At 44.1% G+C, this 18,408-nt stretch overlaps 1 protein-coding gene across 1 annotated transcript in view; it reads right to left on the bottom strand.

The window, feature by feature from the left end:
- SUCLG1 (succinate-CoA ligase GDP/ADP-forming subunit alpha) overlaps positions 1-18,408 on the bottom strand; it is an 83,722-nt gene that overhangs the window by 56,337 nt on the left and 8,977 nt on the right. Inside the window, exons 2-3 of the mRNA XM_033952669.1 lie at positions 15,484-15,587; positions 10,468-10,584 (exon numbers count right to left, since the gene is read on the bottom strand). Of these exons, the coding sequence (XP_033808560.1) occupies positions 10,468-10,584; positions 15,484-15,587 (221 nt within the window). The remainder of the gene's footprint in view (positions 1-10,467; positions 10,585-15,483; positions 15,588-18,408) is intronic.

The raw sequence follows: 18,408 nt of genomic DNA, 5'->3' as shown, positions 1-18,408 counted from the left end.
GTACTAGTGACCTGGATTGGCCACCGTGAGAATGAGCTACTGGGTTTGATGGACCATCGATCTGACCCAGTAAGACTATTCTTATGTTCTTCCCTCCCACAGAGGTCTGGTATCTTTCCTTTTTTTCATCATCCCCACAGCTGCAGCAATGGACCCAACCATCCCAAGATCCACCATCTCACCTTTTCTCAACTACCCTTTCATTCAGCATCTCTCCCTCCTTTCCCACCACCCCAGGATCCACCATCTCTTCCTTTCTCTTCCCAACTACCCTCCTATCCAGTATCTCTATCTCCCCCTCCACACCATCCCTTGTGTCCAACTTCTCTCCCTTTCTGTTCTTTACCTTCCTCCATCCCATTGTCCACCATTTCTCTCCCTCTCCTTTGTTTTTAGACCCATTATTTCTTCCCCTCCCCCCACCACCTTCAGTCTGGCATATGCACATCTCCTTGGACCCCTCCCTCTGTGTTCTTCTACACCAGGCCCGCCCCCTCCCGAAGGCTTGCATGTTTTCCCCTTTCTAGCGTCCTCCGGCTTCCCGGTCTCACCTTCAAAGCAGCCTGCAGAGGATCGCCGATGCTGTAGTGATCCTAGCAGGCTGCCATCGGCCTCCACAGCACGTTTCCTCTGCACGGTCCCGCCCCTCCTCTGATGTATGGGACCGCAGCAGAGGGAACAAGCTGCAGAGACAAACGGCAGTCTGCTAGGATTGCTACAGGCGACCGGCGATCCTCTGCAGGCTGCTTTAAAGGTGAGACCAGGAAGCCGGGAGAGAGATGGTGGACAACGCAATGGAGGGAGGGAAGGGTTTTTTCTCGCAGGCCAAATTTAATTATCCTGCGGACCAAATTTGGCCCACGGACCTGAGTTTCACACCCCTGGCATAGGGGAAGGAGCAAGATGTTTGTGTGCACTTTGGTGGGGAGTAAGAGACTGTTGGGTGTGTGTGCACCAGGGGAAAGGGGAGACCTGGACGTCTGAGCTGTGGGAGAGGAATGGTGAAAACTGTTGCAATCTGTGTGTCACAGAAAGGGATGACTGCTGTGTGCATGTGTACGGGGGTGCAGGAGCTGGGGAGGGAGTGCAGATGGAGGAAAGAGAAATCAGTTATGGGTGAGGGGTAGTGTATACCACAGGAGGGTATATGGGGAAGTTGTGGTGACATGAATTTGAATTTATGAAATTGAAGATCCAGCTAAGTGTATTAACTGATTGATTGACTGATGTATTTTTGAAGTGTTTTTCATGATTGTTACCATTTACTTTTCATTAATTGATGAACAGAGACATAATGGTGATATGATATGAACTCTTTGAACTTTTTGAATTGATGAATGTATGAACTTTTGAACTTATCAATTTACATATTTATGAATTTAAGAAGTTGGAGCTTTATTGATTGTTACCTTCACTGATTTTTGATGATTTTTTGATATTGATTTTTGCGGGGCTTTCAAACACACCTTCCCCTCCTTTTATCCTCTTACTGGATGCATGTTTGCACTTTATATTTATTTAATGTTATTAATTAAATGTCTTAAAACAAGGGTATCATGATGTACTGGGCAGGGTTTATTTAGACCCTTGGTGCTAGTCACCTATGAACCTGCCTGGGGCTTTTGGTCACTCGTAGGGATAATTGAGCCCGTACTGAAACCCCTTCACTTTTTTTATTTTTTAATTCTTTATTCATTTTTTAATCTTACAACAAGTGTACAAATAATAAAACATTTAAAATTAAATACATCACTTGAATTTCTTTCTAATATAACATCAAATAAATAAATTTATTCTCTTCTCACCCACCCTTTCCTTTAGCATTCAATCAAAAATATACAAATATAAATATTCTTTACTATTGATTAAACCTATAGTAAAACTTTAATTCACCCTCCTCCCACCATTTGCAAATATACTTTCAATAGAAAATGGTGTCTACTCATTACAGTAAGTCGTCAATGGCCCCCAGATCTTTTTAAATTTATTATAATACCCTTTTTGAATAGCAATTATGCTTTCCATTTTATAAATGTGACATAACGAATTCCACCAGAAGGTATAATTTAATCTATTGCAGTTTTTCCAATTACTTACCCCTTCACTTAATTTTGGAAATTTTAGTGCAATTGTCATCCTTGTATTGGGTTTAAAGGGAGAATTTTACCAATTTTTTATAGTAGAAGTACTTGATATTTGTGCAGAATCACTGTGGGCTCCTTTTACAAAGCCGCGCTGGCGGTTTTAACGCACGCACCGGATTAGCGCGCGCTAGCAAGAAATCTACCGCCTGGAGGCGGTAGTGGCTAGCGCGTGCGGAAATTTAGCGTGCACTATTCTGCACGTTAAGGCCCTAGCGCGGCTTTGTAAAAGGAGCCCTGTATGAAGGTTCCAACCAGCACAAAGTAAATTTAAATCTAAAGGGAGTATAGATGGATGGCTAACTTTAGATAGATAGTCTAACAAAAGGCAAGGGAGATGCCTTTTCAACCAATGGTAGAATCTTTAATTCAAACTATGGTTGCTTTCTGCCTGCTCCAGAGTGTTTTTAACGCAGAGTTTTTTAAGTGACTTATACAAGTGTCCCCTGAGGAAGGTGTCTTCAATACACTGAAACTAGGATCCCACAGTTTGGATTAAAGATCCTATCATTGGTTGAAAAGACGACTCCCTTGCCTTTTGTTAGACTATCTATATCCTAAGGCGAGGTGTTCTTTTGCCTGTCTAGCTTTAGATAGATCTCAGATCTATATGATACATTAGTATTTGGGCACACACATGTGGAGGGGCATTATCCCAGGACAAGCAGGCAGCATATTCTTGACTGATGGGTGACGGCACCGACGGAGCCCCGGTACGGACAATTTTAGAGTGATTGCACTCTAAGAACTTTTAGAAAGTTCTAGCTCGGCCGCACCGCGCACGCGCGAGTGCCTTCCCGCCCGACAGAGGCGCGCGGTCCCTCAGTTTCTTAGTTTCCGCGGAGCTAAGAAGACGCGTTTTCAACGGCTGTTGAAATTTTCTCCTAACTTGCCTTCCCGCTCGCGTAAACGTTTTGGCTTAAATTGCCTTTTTTCTTTCTATTCTATTTGTTTAAAAAAAAAAAAAAAAAAAACTTTCATTTTTATTCTTCAGTTTTCGGTTTTCCCCGGCGGGGCCTTCTGCCACCATCGAAGCCTCGGCCTTCGATTTGGCGGAAGCCGTTTTTTACTTTCATGCCCCCTCAACCGGGTTTTAAAAAATGCCAGCGGTGTGCTAGGCCTATATCTCTCACGGACCCACACAACTGGTGTTTACAGTGTTTGGGTCCTGAGCATCAGGCCTCTTCTTGCACCCGCTGTGCTACTTTAAAAAAACGGACATTAAAAAATCGCCAAATTCAACAGCGATTGTTGTTCGGTGCCGAGATGTCCGACCCCGTTCCTTCGACTCCGGCTTCGGCACCGATTCAGTCGGCACCCTCGTCTTCGACGCCGCGTGATTCCACACCGGCATCTCAACAGTCAGGTAAGCCGGCTAAGAAGCCTTCCCCGCTGGAACGTCTTCCGGCCTCGAGTGCAGTGAGTCCAATCCTGCCGCCTGTAAGACGCCAGCGGAAGCGCTCCGCCCCTATAGAGGTGAGTCCCTCGACATCGGGCTCCTCATCTCCGGGGCGTCGAGCGGCACCGCAGGTACCGCAGAAGAAAAAAGCGGTACCGGTGCCATCCCTCGATGACCGCATTACGGCCATCCTTCAGGTGCAGCTTAAGGAGCAATTAGAACGACTCCTTCCTGCTATCATGACACCGAACCTTCCGGTGCCAGTCCGCACCGAGCCACCGGTACCGGTTGTGGATCAACCCGTATCGATACCGATTGTGGAACCCGTGTTACCCGCTTCCACTGTCTCGGTACCGCTTCACCTAACCTCATCGGTATCGATGCCAGTCCTTGCACCGGAGCCGAGAGCTCACCATCAATCGGTGCAGACTTCGGCACCGGTGCGACCGATAACTTCTCCTGACTCGGTATCGATGAGGTCGGGTAAGTCGGTGCGCAAAACCCGACACATGCAAACGTCGACACCTGAGTCTCGGGACCATTCTTCCCATGTCAGGGACCCTGATCTGTGGGGAGACTCAGAGGAACCCTTTCTTTCTGAAGGCGAATGTTCCTCAGAGGAGGAGGATTTGGCTGTCCTTGACCCATCCTCCAAACAGGCCACTTCCTCTTTCTCTAGTTTTTTGAAAGAGATGTGTGAGTCCTTGTCCATTCCTTTGGAGGCTGAATCCAAAAAGTCTAAAGCTTTTTTGGATGCCCTTGATTTTGATCAGCCTCCAAAGGAATTTTTGAAACTTCCCCTTCATGACATCTTGAGGGAAACTTTCTATAAGAATTTAGAGACTCCTTTAACTGTCCCAGGGGCCCCACGTAAACTGGATTCTCTATATAAAGTAATTCCCATTCCGGGGTTCGACAAACCTCAACTTCCTCATGAATCCTTATTTGTCGAATCCACCCTTAAAAAGACTTCAGGAGCCAGTGTATATGCATCTGTCCCTCCTGGCAGAGAAGGAAGGGCCATGGATAAATTTGGTAAGAGGCTCTACCAAAATGCTATGTTGGCAAATAGGGCTGGTAATTATGCTTTTCATTTTTCTTTTTATTTAAAGCATCTCCTTACCACCATGGCTTCTTTCGAAAAATATCTTCCTTCACGAAAGCATCCCGCTTTTCACACATGCTTGTCGTCTCTTCTACAATTACGTAAGTTTATGGTTAGATCCATATATGACACCTTTGAACTAACATCCAGAGCGACAGCAATGTCAGTAGCTATGCGTCGTTTGGCCTGGCTTCGGGTATCCGAGCTTGATGTTAACCATCAAGATCGGTTAGCCAATGCCCCATGCCTAGGGGATGAGCTCTTTGGGGATTCCATGGACTCAACCACACAAAAGCTCTCTGCTCATGAGACGCGCTGGGATACCCTGCTCAAGAATAAAAAGAAGCCTCCTCCGCCAAGACCATATAGGCAGCAATCGGCCTATCAACGCCGCTTCACAGCTCGGCCATTGACTACCACTGCTCAGCAACCTAGGCGTCAGAGGCAACAACAACGTCAGCCTCCCAGACAACAGCAGCAGCAACAAGCTGTAAAACAACCTCCTCAGCAGAAGTCACAGCCCTTTTGACTTCATTCTCCACAGTATAGCCAGTATCCCCATTCCTGCTCTCCTGCCTCAGCCTATAGGAGGTCGACTTTCTCTGTTCCTCAGCCGGTGGGAAGTAATCACATCGGACCAATGGGTCCTCAACATCATCCGCCACGGCTACTCTCTCAACTTTCAGACTCTTCCACCTCAAAGCCTGCCAAAAGAGTCTGCTTTGAACAGTCCTCAATCGGCCCTCCTTATTCAGGAGGTCCAATCCCTCCTCCTTCTGAACGCTATAGAGGAAGTTCCTCTAGATCAAAAGGGGCAGGGATTCTACTCCCGTTACTTTCTAGTTCCCAAAAAGACAGGAGATCTCAGACCCATCCTGGATCTTCGCGATCTCAACATTCATCTAGTAAAAGAAAAATTCAAGATGCTTTCTTTAGCCATCCTTTATCCCCTTCTAAATCAAAACGACTGGCTATGCTCCCTCGATCTCAAAGAGGCTTACACTCACATACCGATCAATGTAACCTCGAGACCATATCTCCGATTCATGATCAATCATTGTCATTACCAGTACAAGGTGCTGCCCTTCGGTCTTGCCTCATCTCCAAGGGTATTCACCAAATGTCTCATTGTGGTAGCGGCATTTCTACGCTCTCACCACCTGCATGTATTTCCTTACCTGGACGATTGGTTGATCAAAGACACTTCCGCTCAAGCAGTCCTTCTGGCCACCAACCAAACCATCCAGTTCCTACAACTTCTGGGATTCGAGATCAATCTACCCAAATCTCATATCATTCCCACTCAGAGGCTTCAATTCATTGGAGCGATCCTGGATACACTCCTCATGAGAGCTTTCCTACCATCCAATCGTCTCCAGACTCTTCAGTCTCTATGTCACCAGGTGCTTCCTCTGCCGTCCATCTCAGCAAGACAAATGATGGTACTCTTGGGGCACATGGCATCCACAGTTCATGTCACACCTCATGCCCGTCTTCACCTGCGCACTCCTCAATGGACCCTTGCTACCCAGTGGTCCCAAGCGTCGGACCCTTGCTCACGACACATATCTGTGACATCATCTCTTCGTCAGTCTCTTCAATGGTGGTTGGTATCCTCAAATCTATCCAGAGGTCTTCTGTTCCATCAGCCTCCTCATCAACTAGTCATCACCACCGACGCCTCTCTGTACGCATGGGGAGCTCACTTGAACGAGTTCCAGACTCAAGGTCTTTGGTCAGTCCAGGAAAGGAAGCATCAAATCAATTTCCTGGAACTCAGAGCGATGTTTTACGCCCTCAAGGCCTTCCAACACCTTCTCTTTCCTCAGGTCCTTCTGTTGTGCACAGACAATCAGGTTGCGATGTACTACATCAACAAACAGGGTGGGACAGGCTCTCGCCTTTTATGCCAGGAAGCCCAGAAGATCTGGACTTGGGCCATAGATCACCATCTCTTCCTGAAAGCTATATACATTCAGGGGAAACAGAATTCCTTAGCGGACAAACTCAGCAGAATTCTCCAACCTCACGAGTGGACACTCGATCCCGTAACTCTGCAGTCTATCTTCGATCAATGGGGCACTCCTCAGATAGACCTCTTTGCAGCTCCTCACAATCATCAGCTGCCCCTATTCTGCTCCAGACTTTACTCTCCGCTCCGTCTTACAGCAGATGCTTTTCTCCTCGACTGGTCGAATCTGTTCCTGTACGCCTTCCCTCCTCTGCCTCTCATGTTGAGAACCTTGTTCAAGCTCAAGAGGGAACGAGCCACCATGATTCTGATTGCTCCGAGGTGGCCCAGGCAACATTGGTTCTCCCTTCTACTTCAACTCAGTTCCAGGGAACCTTTTCTTCTTCCTCTGTTTCCTTCTCTGCTTACGCAACAGCAGGGAACCCTTCTGCATCCCAACCTTCAGTCTCTACACCTGATGGCTTGGTATCTCTCGGGCTGAACTCGACTGATACTCTTTTGTCTCAGCCCGTTCGTTCCATTCTGGATGCCTCCAGGAAACCAGCCACTCTACAATGTTACCATCAAAAGTGGACGAGATTTTCTTCCTGGTGTCTTCTTCATCATCTTGATCCCACTTCCCTAGCAGTGGAGACGTTGTTGGATTATCTTCTTTCTTTGTCTGACTCTGGCCTGAAGTCCTCTTCCATCAGGGTCCACCTCAGTGCCATTGCAGCTTTTCATGAGCCAGTCCATGGAAAACTTCTTTCAGCTCATCCCCTGGTGTCCAGGTTCATGCGTGGGCTTTTCAATGTTAAACCACCTCTTAAAGCCCCTCCGGTTATCTGGGATCTCAATGTGGTTCTTTCAGCTTTAATGAAACCTCCGTTTGAACCTTTAGCTACTTCTCCTTTCAAATTTCTCACTTGGAAAGTACTTTTCCTTATTGCTCTTACCTCTGCCAGGAGAGTCAGTGAGCTTCATGCACTGGTTGCAGATCCACCTTTTACGGTTTTTCACCATGACAAGGTGGTTCTGCGTACACATCCAAAGTTTCTCCCCAAGGTTGTTTCTGAATTTCATCTCAACCAATCCATTGTTCTACCGGTTTTCTTTCCAAAACCTCATTCTCATTCTGGGGAACAAGCTCTGCATACTTTGGATTGTAAAAGGGCTCTTGCTTACTATCTGGAGCGTACGAAACCCCACAGATCAGTTCCCCAGCTTTTTCTGTCCTTTGATCCGAATAAATTGGGACGTCCTGTTTCTAAACGTACGTTGTCTAATTGGCTGGCAGCGTGCATTTCATTCTGTTATGCTCAGACCGGACTGACACTGGAAGGTTCTGTCACGGCCCATAGAGTCAGAGCAATGGCAGCATCTGTAGCTTTCCTCCGTTCCACTCCTATTGAGGAAATCTGCAAAGCTGCTACTTGGTCCTCAGTTCACACTTTTACATCTCATTATTGTCTGGATGCATTCTCCAGAAGGGATGGTCACTTCGGCCAATCTGTTTTACAAAATTTGTTTTCTTAATGGCCAACCTTCCCTCCATCCCTCTTTTTGTTAGCTTAGAGGTCACCCATCAGTCAAGAATATGCTGCCTGCTTGTCCTGGGATAAAGCACAGTTACTTACCGTAACAGGTGTTATCCAGGGACAGCAGGCAGATATTCTTGCGTCCCACCCACCTCCCCGGGTTGGCTTCTTAGCTGGCTTATACTAACTGAGGGACCGCGCGCCTCTGTCGGGCGGGAAGGCACTCGCGCGTGCGCGGTGCGGCCGAGCTAGAACTTTCTAAAAGTTCTTAGAGTGCAATCACTCTAAAATTGTCCGTACCGGGGCTCCGTCGGTGCCGTCACCCATCAGTCAAGAATATCTGCCTGCTGTCCCTGGATAACACCTGTTACGGTAAGTAACTGTGCTTTTTCTAAAAAGTGTTTAAGCCCAACCACCAGCAAGCCCTTCCCACCCACCAAATCCACCCCCTCCCAAAAAAACAGCCATCCCACAGCCATAATCAAAACAGAAAAAAATCTTCTAGATTTCCTTTTCCATTATAGCTGTGAGATGGATGTTTTTGTACTGAAAACATCCCACATGAATAGCCATTTTCCAAAGTGAAACATCCAACTTTTTGCATGATTAAAAAAAAAAACACAGGGATATGAATGTCTGTCTGTCTGGCATTTTCAAAACTATGGCTTTACAGATGTCCCTGTAGAACAGAGTAGCAGCCTAATGGGTAGTGGACTATGAACCAAGGGACACAGATTCAAACCCTAACTTTATGTGTAAATGTGATCCACCCAGGACCTGAAAAAAAGACCTACTATATTTGAAAGTACACCACTTCAAAGTCTTCAAACTTGCAGGTGTCATATATTTAGTTATTTTTCTGTTTCTTTAAGGCTCAGAATTATAACAAAAACACAAATCTAAGTGAGATTTGAACCTGGTTCCCTTGGTTCACAATCTACTATAGTACTCAAATTCAAGTTTATTTAATTCTTGATATACTCTTCTTGGATGCTTGCTGTTTTGTTTAGAATGGTCATAATACCTGCATCAGACAGAGCTTGGTTTGCATTCCAGTTTCACTTTCAGGGGAGGGGTAAAGGGAGGGGGACAACAACCAATGGATGATTAAGGAGGAGTCATGCCTCAAGCCCTCCAGTGGCCAGCTGCTCAATAAGAGAAGCATTTGTAACCTGTTAAGACATCCTAAATTTCGGTCCTTCCTAGCCCCACCCAAAAGATGCCCAGAACACATCCCTTTGCTATTTGGATGAAGTGCATTATGAAACATCCAAATTCTGACTTTTCAAATTAGGATTTTGATGTTTTTGGCAGACAAATATTTTTAGGCATTCAAAGATGTCCTTCTGCTTTGAAAATGAGCACCATGTGTTAACTTATGTTGTAAAAATAAGTCACAAAACTGAATAGCACGGTTATTAAATACTAAAACTCAATAAGCTGATATCACTGTAGCGCTGAAAACACTAACATCGGATTTTTACAATGTAAGGGGCATCATCAGAACGCCACCCAAGTCATAAGACTTGGTGTGGCAGCCCTCTTCATAAACCCAAATATCAACGTGTCTAATTAAACATATTGCCTAAGTTCATTATTTTATTTTCTTTTTTTATATTATTTTGTATTTCTAGATGTAATAAATTTAAACTTAGCTTCTGGCATTGTTGCACCACATGCAACAATACCAGAAACTAAGGTCTCCTTTTATAAAGCCATGCTAGGGCCTTAACGCGCGGAATAGTGTGCGCTAGCTGCTACCACCTTCTTTTGAGCAGGCGGTAGATTTTCGGCTAGCACGCACTAATCTGGTGCGTTTGCTAAAACTTCGTAAAAGGAGCCCTAAGTTTAAATTTATTACATCTAGAAATACAAAATATAGAAAAGAATGAACTTAGGCAATATGCTTAGACACGTTGATATTTGGGTTTATGCGGAGTGCTGCCATTTATGACTTGCGTTCTTTTGACCCTTAACAATGTAAAAATCTGATGATAGTGCTTTCAGCGCTACAGTGATATCAAGTTATTGAGTTGTAAATATAAGGCATAATAAAATGTAATCACTCAAAGGATCAGCATAGATTTGAATTATTAGGTCAAGAATATAAAACCTTAAAGCCCCCCTCCTTAAATCCAAGGAATGACATGAATAATGTAAAAAATATATCTACTTAGGATGAAAACAGCCACAGTTCTTGGTTTTGGAAGAGAACCAGTTCACCTAAAAAGTATCAACTGTTTTTACATTATTTTCAAATCAGAGGCATTTCCACAGAATGCAGCTTTGTGAGATTCCTGTCCGATATTATACCATAATTAATGCTATTTTACCTCTGCTACAGAATTGAAAACGGGAAGGCCTAGATGGGTTTTGCCCCCTTTTCCAGGGGATACTCCTCCTACTAGCTTGGTTCCATATTCCAAGGCCTGTTGACTATGGAACGTACCCTGTAAAAAAGAAAACAGCTCTTTGAAAATCAACAATACAAATATAAGGTACTACAGCATTTCTTATCACCAAGAAAACAGAACCTATGTTTTGCTATGATTAAATATTTTCTGACCCCAGAAAAAGCTTTTCATATGCAGTTTTACTCAACCTACATAATGAACACATGCAAGTATAAATAACAGTAGGAGCTTCTGAGAAAGGCAGTCACGTATGTATGAAGCAGGGTGGGGGAGGGGAAAAAAAAAATCATATTTTTAAAAATTTAAATTGGATTTTTTTTTTTAATGAAATGTTTTTCTGAGGAAAAAAAATCTATCTAAACATAGGGCTCTTTTTACTAAGGTGCACTAGCGTTTTTAGCGTGCACTAGCCACACACTAAATGAAAAATACTAATGCAAGCTCTATGGAGGCGTTAGCATTTAGCACGTGCGGCACTATAGCGCACCTTAGTAAAAGGAGCCCTTAGTTTTCTATTTAAGACACACTATAATCCAAAAGTTATTCATCATGAAATAAGGATTAGTTTTTAATTATTTAGTATGAGGATGTATATTCATGCAATGATTAATTATTTTGGTAAATTAATTCTATTAATCCATTCATAATGTCATGGGCAATTTTTCTATCTAGAACAGTGGTCTCAAACTTGTGGCCCGGGGGCCACATACGGCCACCAGGTACTATTTTGAGGCCCTCGGTATGTTTATCATAATCACAAAATTAAAATAAAACAGTTTCTTGATCACATAGCTATAAATGACAGGAAATGCAATCGGTTTAGAAGTGAAGATTCAGGAGCTGGCATCATTGGAGTTTCTTTGGAGGCTGCTTTGGTGCAAGAACCATAGGATTGAGGTCGCCTAGCTCTGCCGTAGTTCTGTCTAGATCTTTGATAAGATATCTGGGTAAAGGCTCTACCCTGTCAGGCATTGAAGCCAGCACCCTTCCTTCCCTCCCTCCTTCCCCTGTCAGGCACTGCACCCATCTCCCTTCCTGTCAGGCATTGCACCCAGGCCTCCCAGGCATTGCAACCAAGCCTCCCTTCCTGTCAGGCATTGCACCCTTCCTTCCCTCCATACCCTGTCAGACTCTGCACCCAGCACCCTTCCTTCCTTCCTTCCCCCATCAGACTCTGCACCCTCCCTCCCAGGCCCTGCCCCCCTCCCTGCCCTAGCCTCATACATCTACCGCCGATCTCCAGTGGAGGTGCCGTGGGCAGGAGCAAACTTTCCAAGTTCCTGCTCTGCTGTTAACAGGCTTCCTTGAGTGTCTTTGGCCACGCTGAGAAGCATGAGCAGGATGATGTTCCATCCAGCATGGGGGTTCTCTGAAGAAGCCTGTCGGTGAAACACGTTAGGACCCACCTGTACCTGCTGTAGCAAGTTGGCTTCCTAAACTCTCACAGCTAAGTTTTGCCTATTTTGAGGATCATAGTTTTCACTTAAGTATTGGACACTTCAATTGGACATTTAATAGAAAAAAGAAAATTAGTATAAAAAGACATTCACCAAAATTTAAATACCTTTCTACCGCTTGAGGATGGTACTATGATAGACTCTTTGAAAGTCCTTACAAGGGTTGCTGCGCTGGTTTGGTCACTTTCTTACCATACAATGGTTCTGAGCACCTTCGTGGTTTAAAGGCATTTTCATTTTGTTTTGTGTTCCCTTTTTTGTTTTTGTTAATATTCTTATTAAGACTTAGCCAAAAGGAAAGATTTATAAACTATAATGAGTTTTACCTCATGCAAAATTGTCATTAGTTTTTTGTTTTTTTTGTGGCCCTCCAAGTACCTACAAATCTAAAATGTGGCCCTACATAGGGTTTGAGTTTGAGACCACTGATCTAGAAAATATTATCAAAGATGCTTGGCTCTGCATTTCTCAAAACTGTGAATTTGTCTCCTGAGATAATATGCCTTTTCTTCAAAACAAAAATGTCATTAAAAATACAGAGTTGAGAAAAAGATCTTAGCCCCACTGGGCAGGATTCTGTAATTGGCGCCTAAAAAAAGATAAGCACCTACTGCATGTCAATCGCATTTAGGCGCTCATTACAGAATCATGCTTAGCTGTGCCTAACTAAGGGCTCCTTTTATCAAGCCGCGCTAGCAGTTTAACGCACGTTAGGGCTCTTCAGCTTGGAAAAGAGATGGCTGAGGGGAGATATGATTGAAGTCTACAAAATCCTGAGTGGAATAGAATGGGTACAAGTGGATTGATTTTTCACTCTTATAAAAATAACAAAAAATAGGGCAGGGTTTTGGAGTCGGTAGATAAATCCTTCGACTCCAACGTTTCTGGTACCCACGACTCCGACTCCAGCACCCCAAATTGTCTCCGACTCCTCAATCCTAACTCCACAGCCCTGGACTAGGAGACACTCAATGAAGTTACAAGGAAATACTTTTAAAACCAATCGGAGGAAATTTTTTTTCACTCAGAGAATAGTTAAGCTCTGGAACGCATTGCCAGAGGTTGTGGTAAGAACGGATAGTGTAGCTGGTTTTAAGAAAAGTTTGGACAAGTTCCTGGAGGAAAAGTCCATAGTCTGTTATTGAGAAAGACATGGGGAGCCACTGATTGCCCTGGATCGGTAGCATGGAATATTGGGTTTTGGCCAGGTACTAGCGACCTGGATTGGCCACCGTGAGAATGGGCTACTGGACTTGATGGACCATTGGTCTGACCCAGTAAGGCTATCCTTATACAGTGGTGCCTCGCATAACGGACGCCTCGCACAGCGAACGCTGCGCATAACGAACTTTTTGTCTTGCTCCCTATAACGAACTTCGTTTCACACAACGAAGTCGCCCGAGGGGCCCGGGGGGGGGGGCGGAACTACTCTCGCCGCTTCCTAATGTGAGCCGGGAACAGCAGCAACCTCCTGTCTGAATGCAGTGTTCCATCATCTCCCTCCATCTTACCTTAGATGCCGAGTTTTCCGGCTTTCTTTTTCGGCCAGCCACACACTTTCAAAGAGCAGCACATGCGCGCATGCTCTGTTGTTCAATCTTCTCCTCTGACGCAACCGGAAACCGGAAGTTGCAGGAGAGGAGAACATTGATCAACTTCAGCAGCTGCGCGTGCACAGCTTTTTGAAAGCGTGCGGCTGGGTGAAAAAGAAAGCTGGCAAACTCTGCATATAAGGTGAGGTGGAGGGAGGGAAATGTAGGGCTGCAGAACGAATTATTTTGTTTTACATGTATTCTTATGGGAAAACAGGGCTGCAGAACAAATTATTTTGTTTTACATGTATTCTTATGGGAAAACGCGTTTCACACAACGAACGTTTCACATAACAAACTTGCTCCTGGAACGGATTAAGTTCGTTGTGTGAGGCACCACTGTATATTCTTAACAAATATCAACCGAGTACCCCCGCCCAAGCTTTCTTCCCCATGTCCAGCAGTACCTCTTCTCCCTGTCCAGCAGTACCTCTTCTCTCCCAAGCGGCAGCTCACTGCGTGCTTTTAACTTCCCCACACAGCTGCTGCTAGAGTTAGTTTAGCCACGGTTACATCAGGCAGCCTCTGGGCCTTTGCTAGGTTGACCTGCCTCCAATGATGCAACTTCCTCTTTCGTCAGAAGTGGTCTGGCCTCTCTCTGACCCCCTCCCCCCAAATTGAGGTCATACATACCTGCAGGCTTTCCAGAGTAGCAGCGGCAGCTGGCAGGAAGAGGCAGAACAGTAAACAGGCTGCATGTGGCAGGGCTTTCCCTCTGTTGCGTCATCTATCTACAGCAAGTAGTGTAGCAGAGGGAAGACCTTGGTGGGCTCAATCGAAAGCGGCCAGTTCACAGCGCTGCATCTGCCAGCCAACTGTTGTCACTGCTGCTTCCTTTGGGGCTCACAGGTATGTCTGATCTTACCGGGGGGAGGGGGAGGTGGTCAAAGGAAGGAAGAAAGGCCTGACCCACGCAGGAGAGGAGGGGACGGGGACAGAGTTCAGAATGGAAGGTTTGTGCAGAATTCTTCACAGCATGTATAGAATTCAGCATGGATGGGGAATTCTTCACAAATTCAGCACTGCGCAGTTGCGTAGAATTCCGACAGGAGTACTGTGTACCATGTAAACTACTGAGCAAGACCAGATCAAAACTGCATTATTTACAATTGCATTACACACACACATACACAAAAGAATGCAAAGAGTAGCTCTCCTTCCCAGACTACCATTCATTCCCTCATGGTCTAGTGGTGTGATAAGGGCAGGAGTGATGCCCAGTCACTCTTGCCCATGTCAGCTCTACTCTCAAAATGGCTGTCGTGACCAGCATGGGCAGGAGCGGGTGGGGTCACTCCTGCTCTGCCCATACCACTATACCACAAAGGACTGAAATTGCAGTTTTGATCTGATCTTGCACAAGTAGTTTAAAGCTAAAAAGTGCTTCAAATAAATGCTTTTGATACAAAAGTTTAACAGGAATTGATGTCCTTAAATTTTGGATAAGTTCTCAAATAGTACCTAAATTGTTAGCAATGTTATATGTTACCTAGAGCAAATAACTGAAGTCATATTTTTTTTAACATATCTGTTACAATAAGTTTTTATAATGTTTTATTGTTCTACCCCTGATTTCATAAATCAATCTCTTAATTATTGCTATTTCTGCTCTAGACCTAGGATGGGGGACAAAGAGGGTTTTAAAAGCTTAACATAACGTAGCATCATTTCTAAAGGAGAACTAATTCTTATTTCCTTAGCCAGTGACATTTTACTTGGTTTGAATTGGCCTACTAGTTGATTTATATAGAAAAAGAATGGGTTTAGTTATGTTGATATCAGAAAATTTTATCTAACAAGAAAAGGAAAGTACTATAAGAAGAGACAAATAAATACATTGTAAGACTAAATAGCCTTCTTAAGAATCTACCCAAATGAAGGCATACCTGTTTGCCAGTAAAACCCTGGCAAATAATCTTTGTGTCTTTCGTGATACAGAGGTGCTTCCGTGAAGTTGCATAGGAACAATATCTTACTCCACTTTGTGGCACTGTAAAATTACAAAAGCCATATTAATATTTCCATATACTTCATTCTTTCCTATCAGAATACCCATCATCAAAAGCAGAAGTTACAGTAAAGAAAAAAGAGAGACCAGCTGTTTAGCAGGGGGGAAGAGGGGCAGGAAATTCAGACAGATGCACCCACATATCCAAAAAATAAAAAGATTTTAAGTCAGCAAGTCCAGATATCGCAATTTTAAAAGGTCCTGATTCTAGGGTTGGCTGGATTTCTGGCATCTGCAGTTTTGAATTTCTACTGTATACTCTAAAAACAGCTTTTCTGTGAATGCTAACAGAAACTTTAAGGGCCACAGTACTCTTCCCCTCTCCATATTCATGGGTTTAGGATTTGCGAATTCGGTTATTCATTAGTCTCAAAAACACCCTGCCTCCCAGATCTCTCCACAACTTACTTTTAAAGCCTAGTGAAGCGGGGCAGGAGCAATCTTCCTATGCTCCTGTCCCATGCAGAGCTGTGATCAAAAATGGCTGCCATGAGTTCCCGCGGTCTCGTGAGACTGCAGCAGAAACTTGCGGCACCCATTTTTGATTGTGGCTCTGCATGGGGCAGGAGAATAGGAAGATCGCTACTGCCCCGCTTTATTGCGAGACTACCAGGCTTTAAAAATAAGGCATGGAGAGGTCCAGGAGGCGGGAGGAAGGCAGAGGTGGTTCAGAGTCGGCCCTTAAATTATTCACAAATTTTTGTTATTCGTGAGAGGGCTTTGCCCCTAACCCCCGTGAATATGGAGGGGAATGTATTTGCTAAACTGATCTTGCTAAATAAGCATAGTAACTAAAAAAATAGACAGTAAGTCAATGAAATTACCTTTTTAAACCCAAGTCTTAACACAATTTCCCAGCAGGTAAAATGCATACCAGTGAAGATTTCTTCCCCTCAGCACCTCTTCAGGACTGAGAACAACTGAATTCTGTTTTTTTTCTGTTATGTATGCTTTTCAGGCAATGTCAACTAGCAATTTGTTGATGGTTCATGCTGCAATTAGACTACCAGACAGGCCCTTTCATTTCAATCAATCATTATGGTTTAACTGACAATTATTTATTGTTATTATAATTAATACATACATACATATCTTGTCTTCTGGGTTTTTTTGCTTTTTTTATAGAAATCCTTATTATTTATAATGGCTAAGCTGTGCTCTAAACTGATGCTAAAGATTAAACAGAAATTTACTTTAACTCCTAGCTGTGATCCATATCAAAAGTGACTTTATGGCTCTGGGAGGATGATGCAGATCCTGTGGCATGCAAGTGGTTTACTAGTCAATCTATTCTGTTGAAGTAAAGGTCAAGGCAGAGAAGTTCACAAAATGGAGCTGAAAGCACACTGCGCAGAGCATCATCAAAAGCATTTTGGTTTCTTGGACCATAGGATGATTTTCCAAGATTTTCTGCTGAGCAGAATGGAAGATTAGGCTTATATCTTCGATAATCATCTTTCTATTAGTCCCTGGAGGATTCCATATGCTAGGTGTTCAAACCTAACCCGCAATCCAGGAGTTGCAGAAATCTACAACTTTTCAGAGCACATGCTCTACCCCCTCAGGCGAGAGCTAGTAAACATATCCAGTTAAGTCCCAAAATAGACAGTGACTAGAAACAGAAGAATCATAATATCTGCATGGCCACTACTGCAATAGAGGTCTAACATAGTCAGACAAGAGGCCTCCCGAACAGGAATCTTCACCACAGGCGCAACAGACCGAAAAAGACCCGACGCGCTTGCCGACTGTGTCAAATGAGCGGTGTCTGAAGAATATGCTTTTTAGAGGGGCTGAATAAAGTCCGGTGAAAAGGCCCACCCCGTAACCATGGCAGGGCTCTGTTGAGGTACACGTGCCACGCCAAAAGAGTCCCCAGACTTGGAACACAGATGTTTTGCGCCAGAGTCCAGGACAGCCTCTAGCAAGATTTTCCTCGGAAGGCACAGACCCAGGCCGGCTCATCAGCCCAAGATTACTCAGAGGAGGCAAAGTCCGAAGCTCCCGCCCCCTCCCCCAGCGCAATACAGCACACGGTACATGATTGCTGATCTGGCGCCAATCTGGCGTAATCAATGTCCACATTCAACAGATTAGGGGCTGGGGAGTCTATGAGATCTTGAAATCTGGTAAAAAATTACCAAGATTCCAGATCAGATAAGATCTCAATCATTGGCTCCACCTTGTAGGTATAAAGAACAATTGTAAATATTTTTAAAATTTTTTTGTAAACTTTTCTATTCAATTGATTTAGGTACTGCAATATTTCTAAACCCCTGACGAAGCCGACTTGGGTGAAACGGCGGCCCCGTCGGGTTTCACAATGCAGAATCCCTGATTCATCCAGATTAAGATAAGTGCTTTTTGAAAGTTATAGCACTATCTGTTTATAAAAATTGAAAAAAAAAGTTTACAAAAAAATTTTTAAAAAATTTTAAAAATTTACAATTGTTCTTTATACCTACAAGGTAGAGCCAATGATTGATATTTTATCTGATCTGGAATCTTGGTAATTTTTTTACCAGATTTCAAGATCTCTGAGGCTCCCTTCTATATATCTAGGTTACCACTAGCTGGTGCTAATCTTAAGGTGCTTTTTGGCTGAGACTGCTTTACTTAGACACCATTTTTGTATTTGCATTGCTGGGGAGTCTATCTCAAATGATATTGTATCAAATCAAAGGGGGTTTGAGGCAAAAATAAAAGTTAGAGTCCCAAAAGACAAGGATGAAATGAAGCCTTCGGTAAACTGAGAAGAAGTACGTGACGATTGTACTCCAAACCGGGCTTTCTAAGAGGCGCA

Source organism: Geotrypetes seraphini, chromosome 1 (genome assembly GCF_902459505.1).
Source record: "Geotrypetes seraphini chromosome 1, aGeoSer1.1, whole genome shotgun sequence".
Classification (NCBI taxonomy): domain Eukaryota; kingdom Metazoa; phylum Chordata; class Amphibia; order Gymnophiona; family Dermophiidae; genus Geotrypetes; species Geotrypetes seraphini.
Note: the sequence above shows the minus strand (reverse complement) of the source record. Positions and strands in the feature narration are given on the sequence as shown.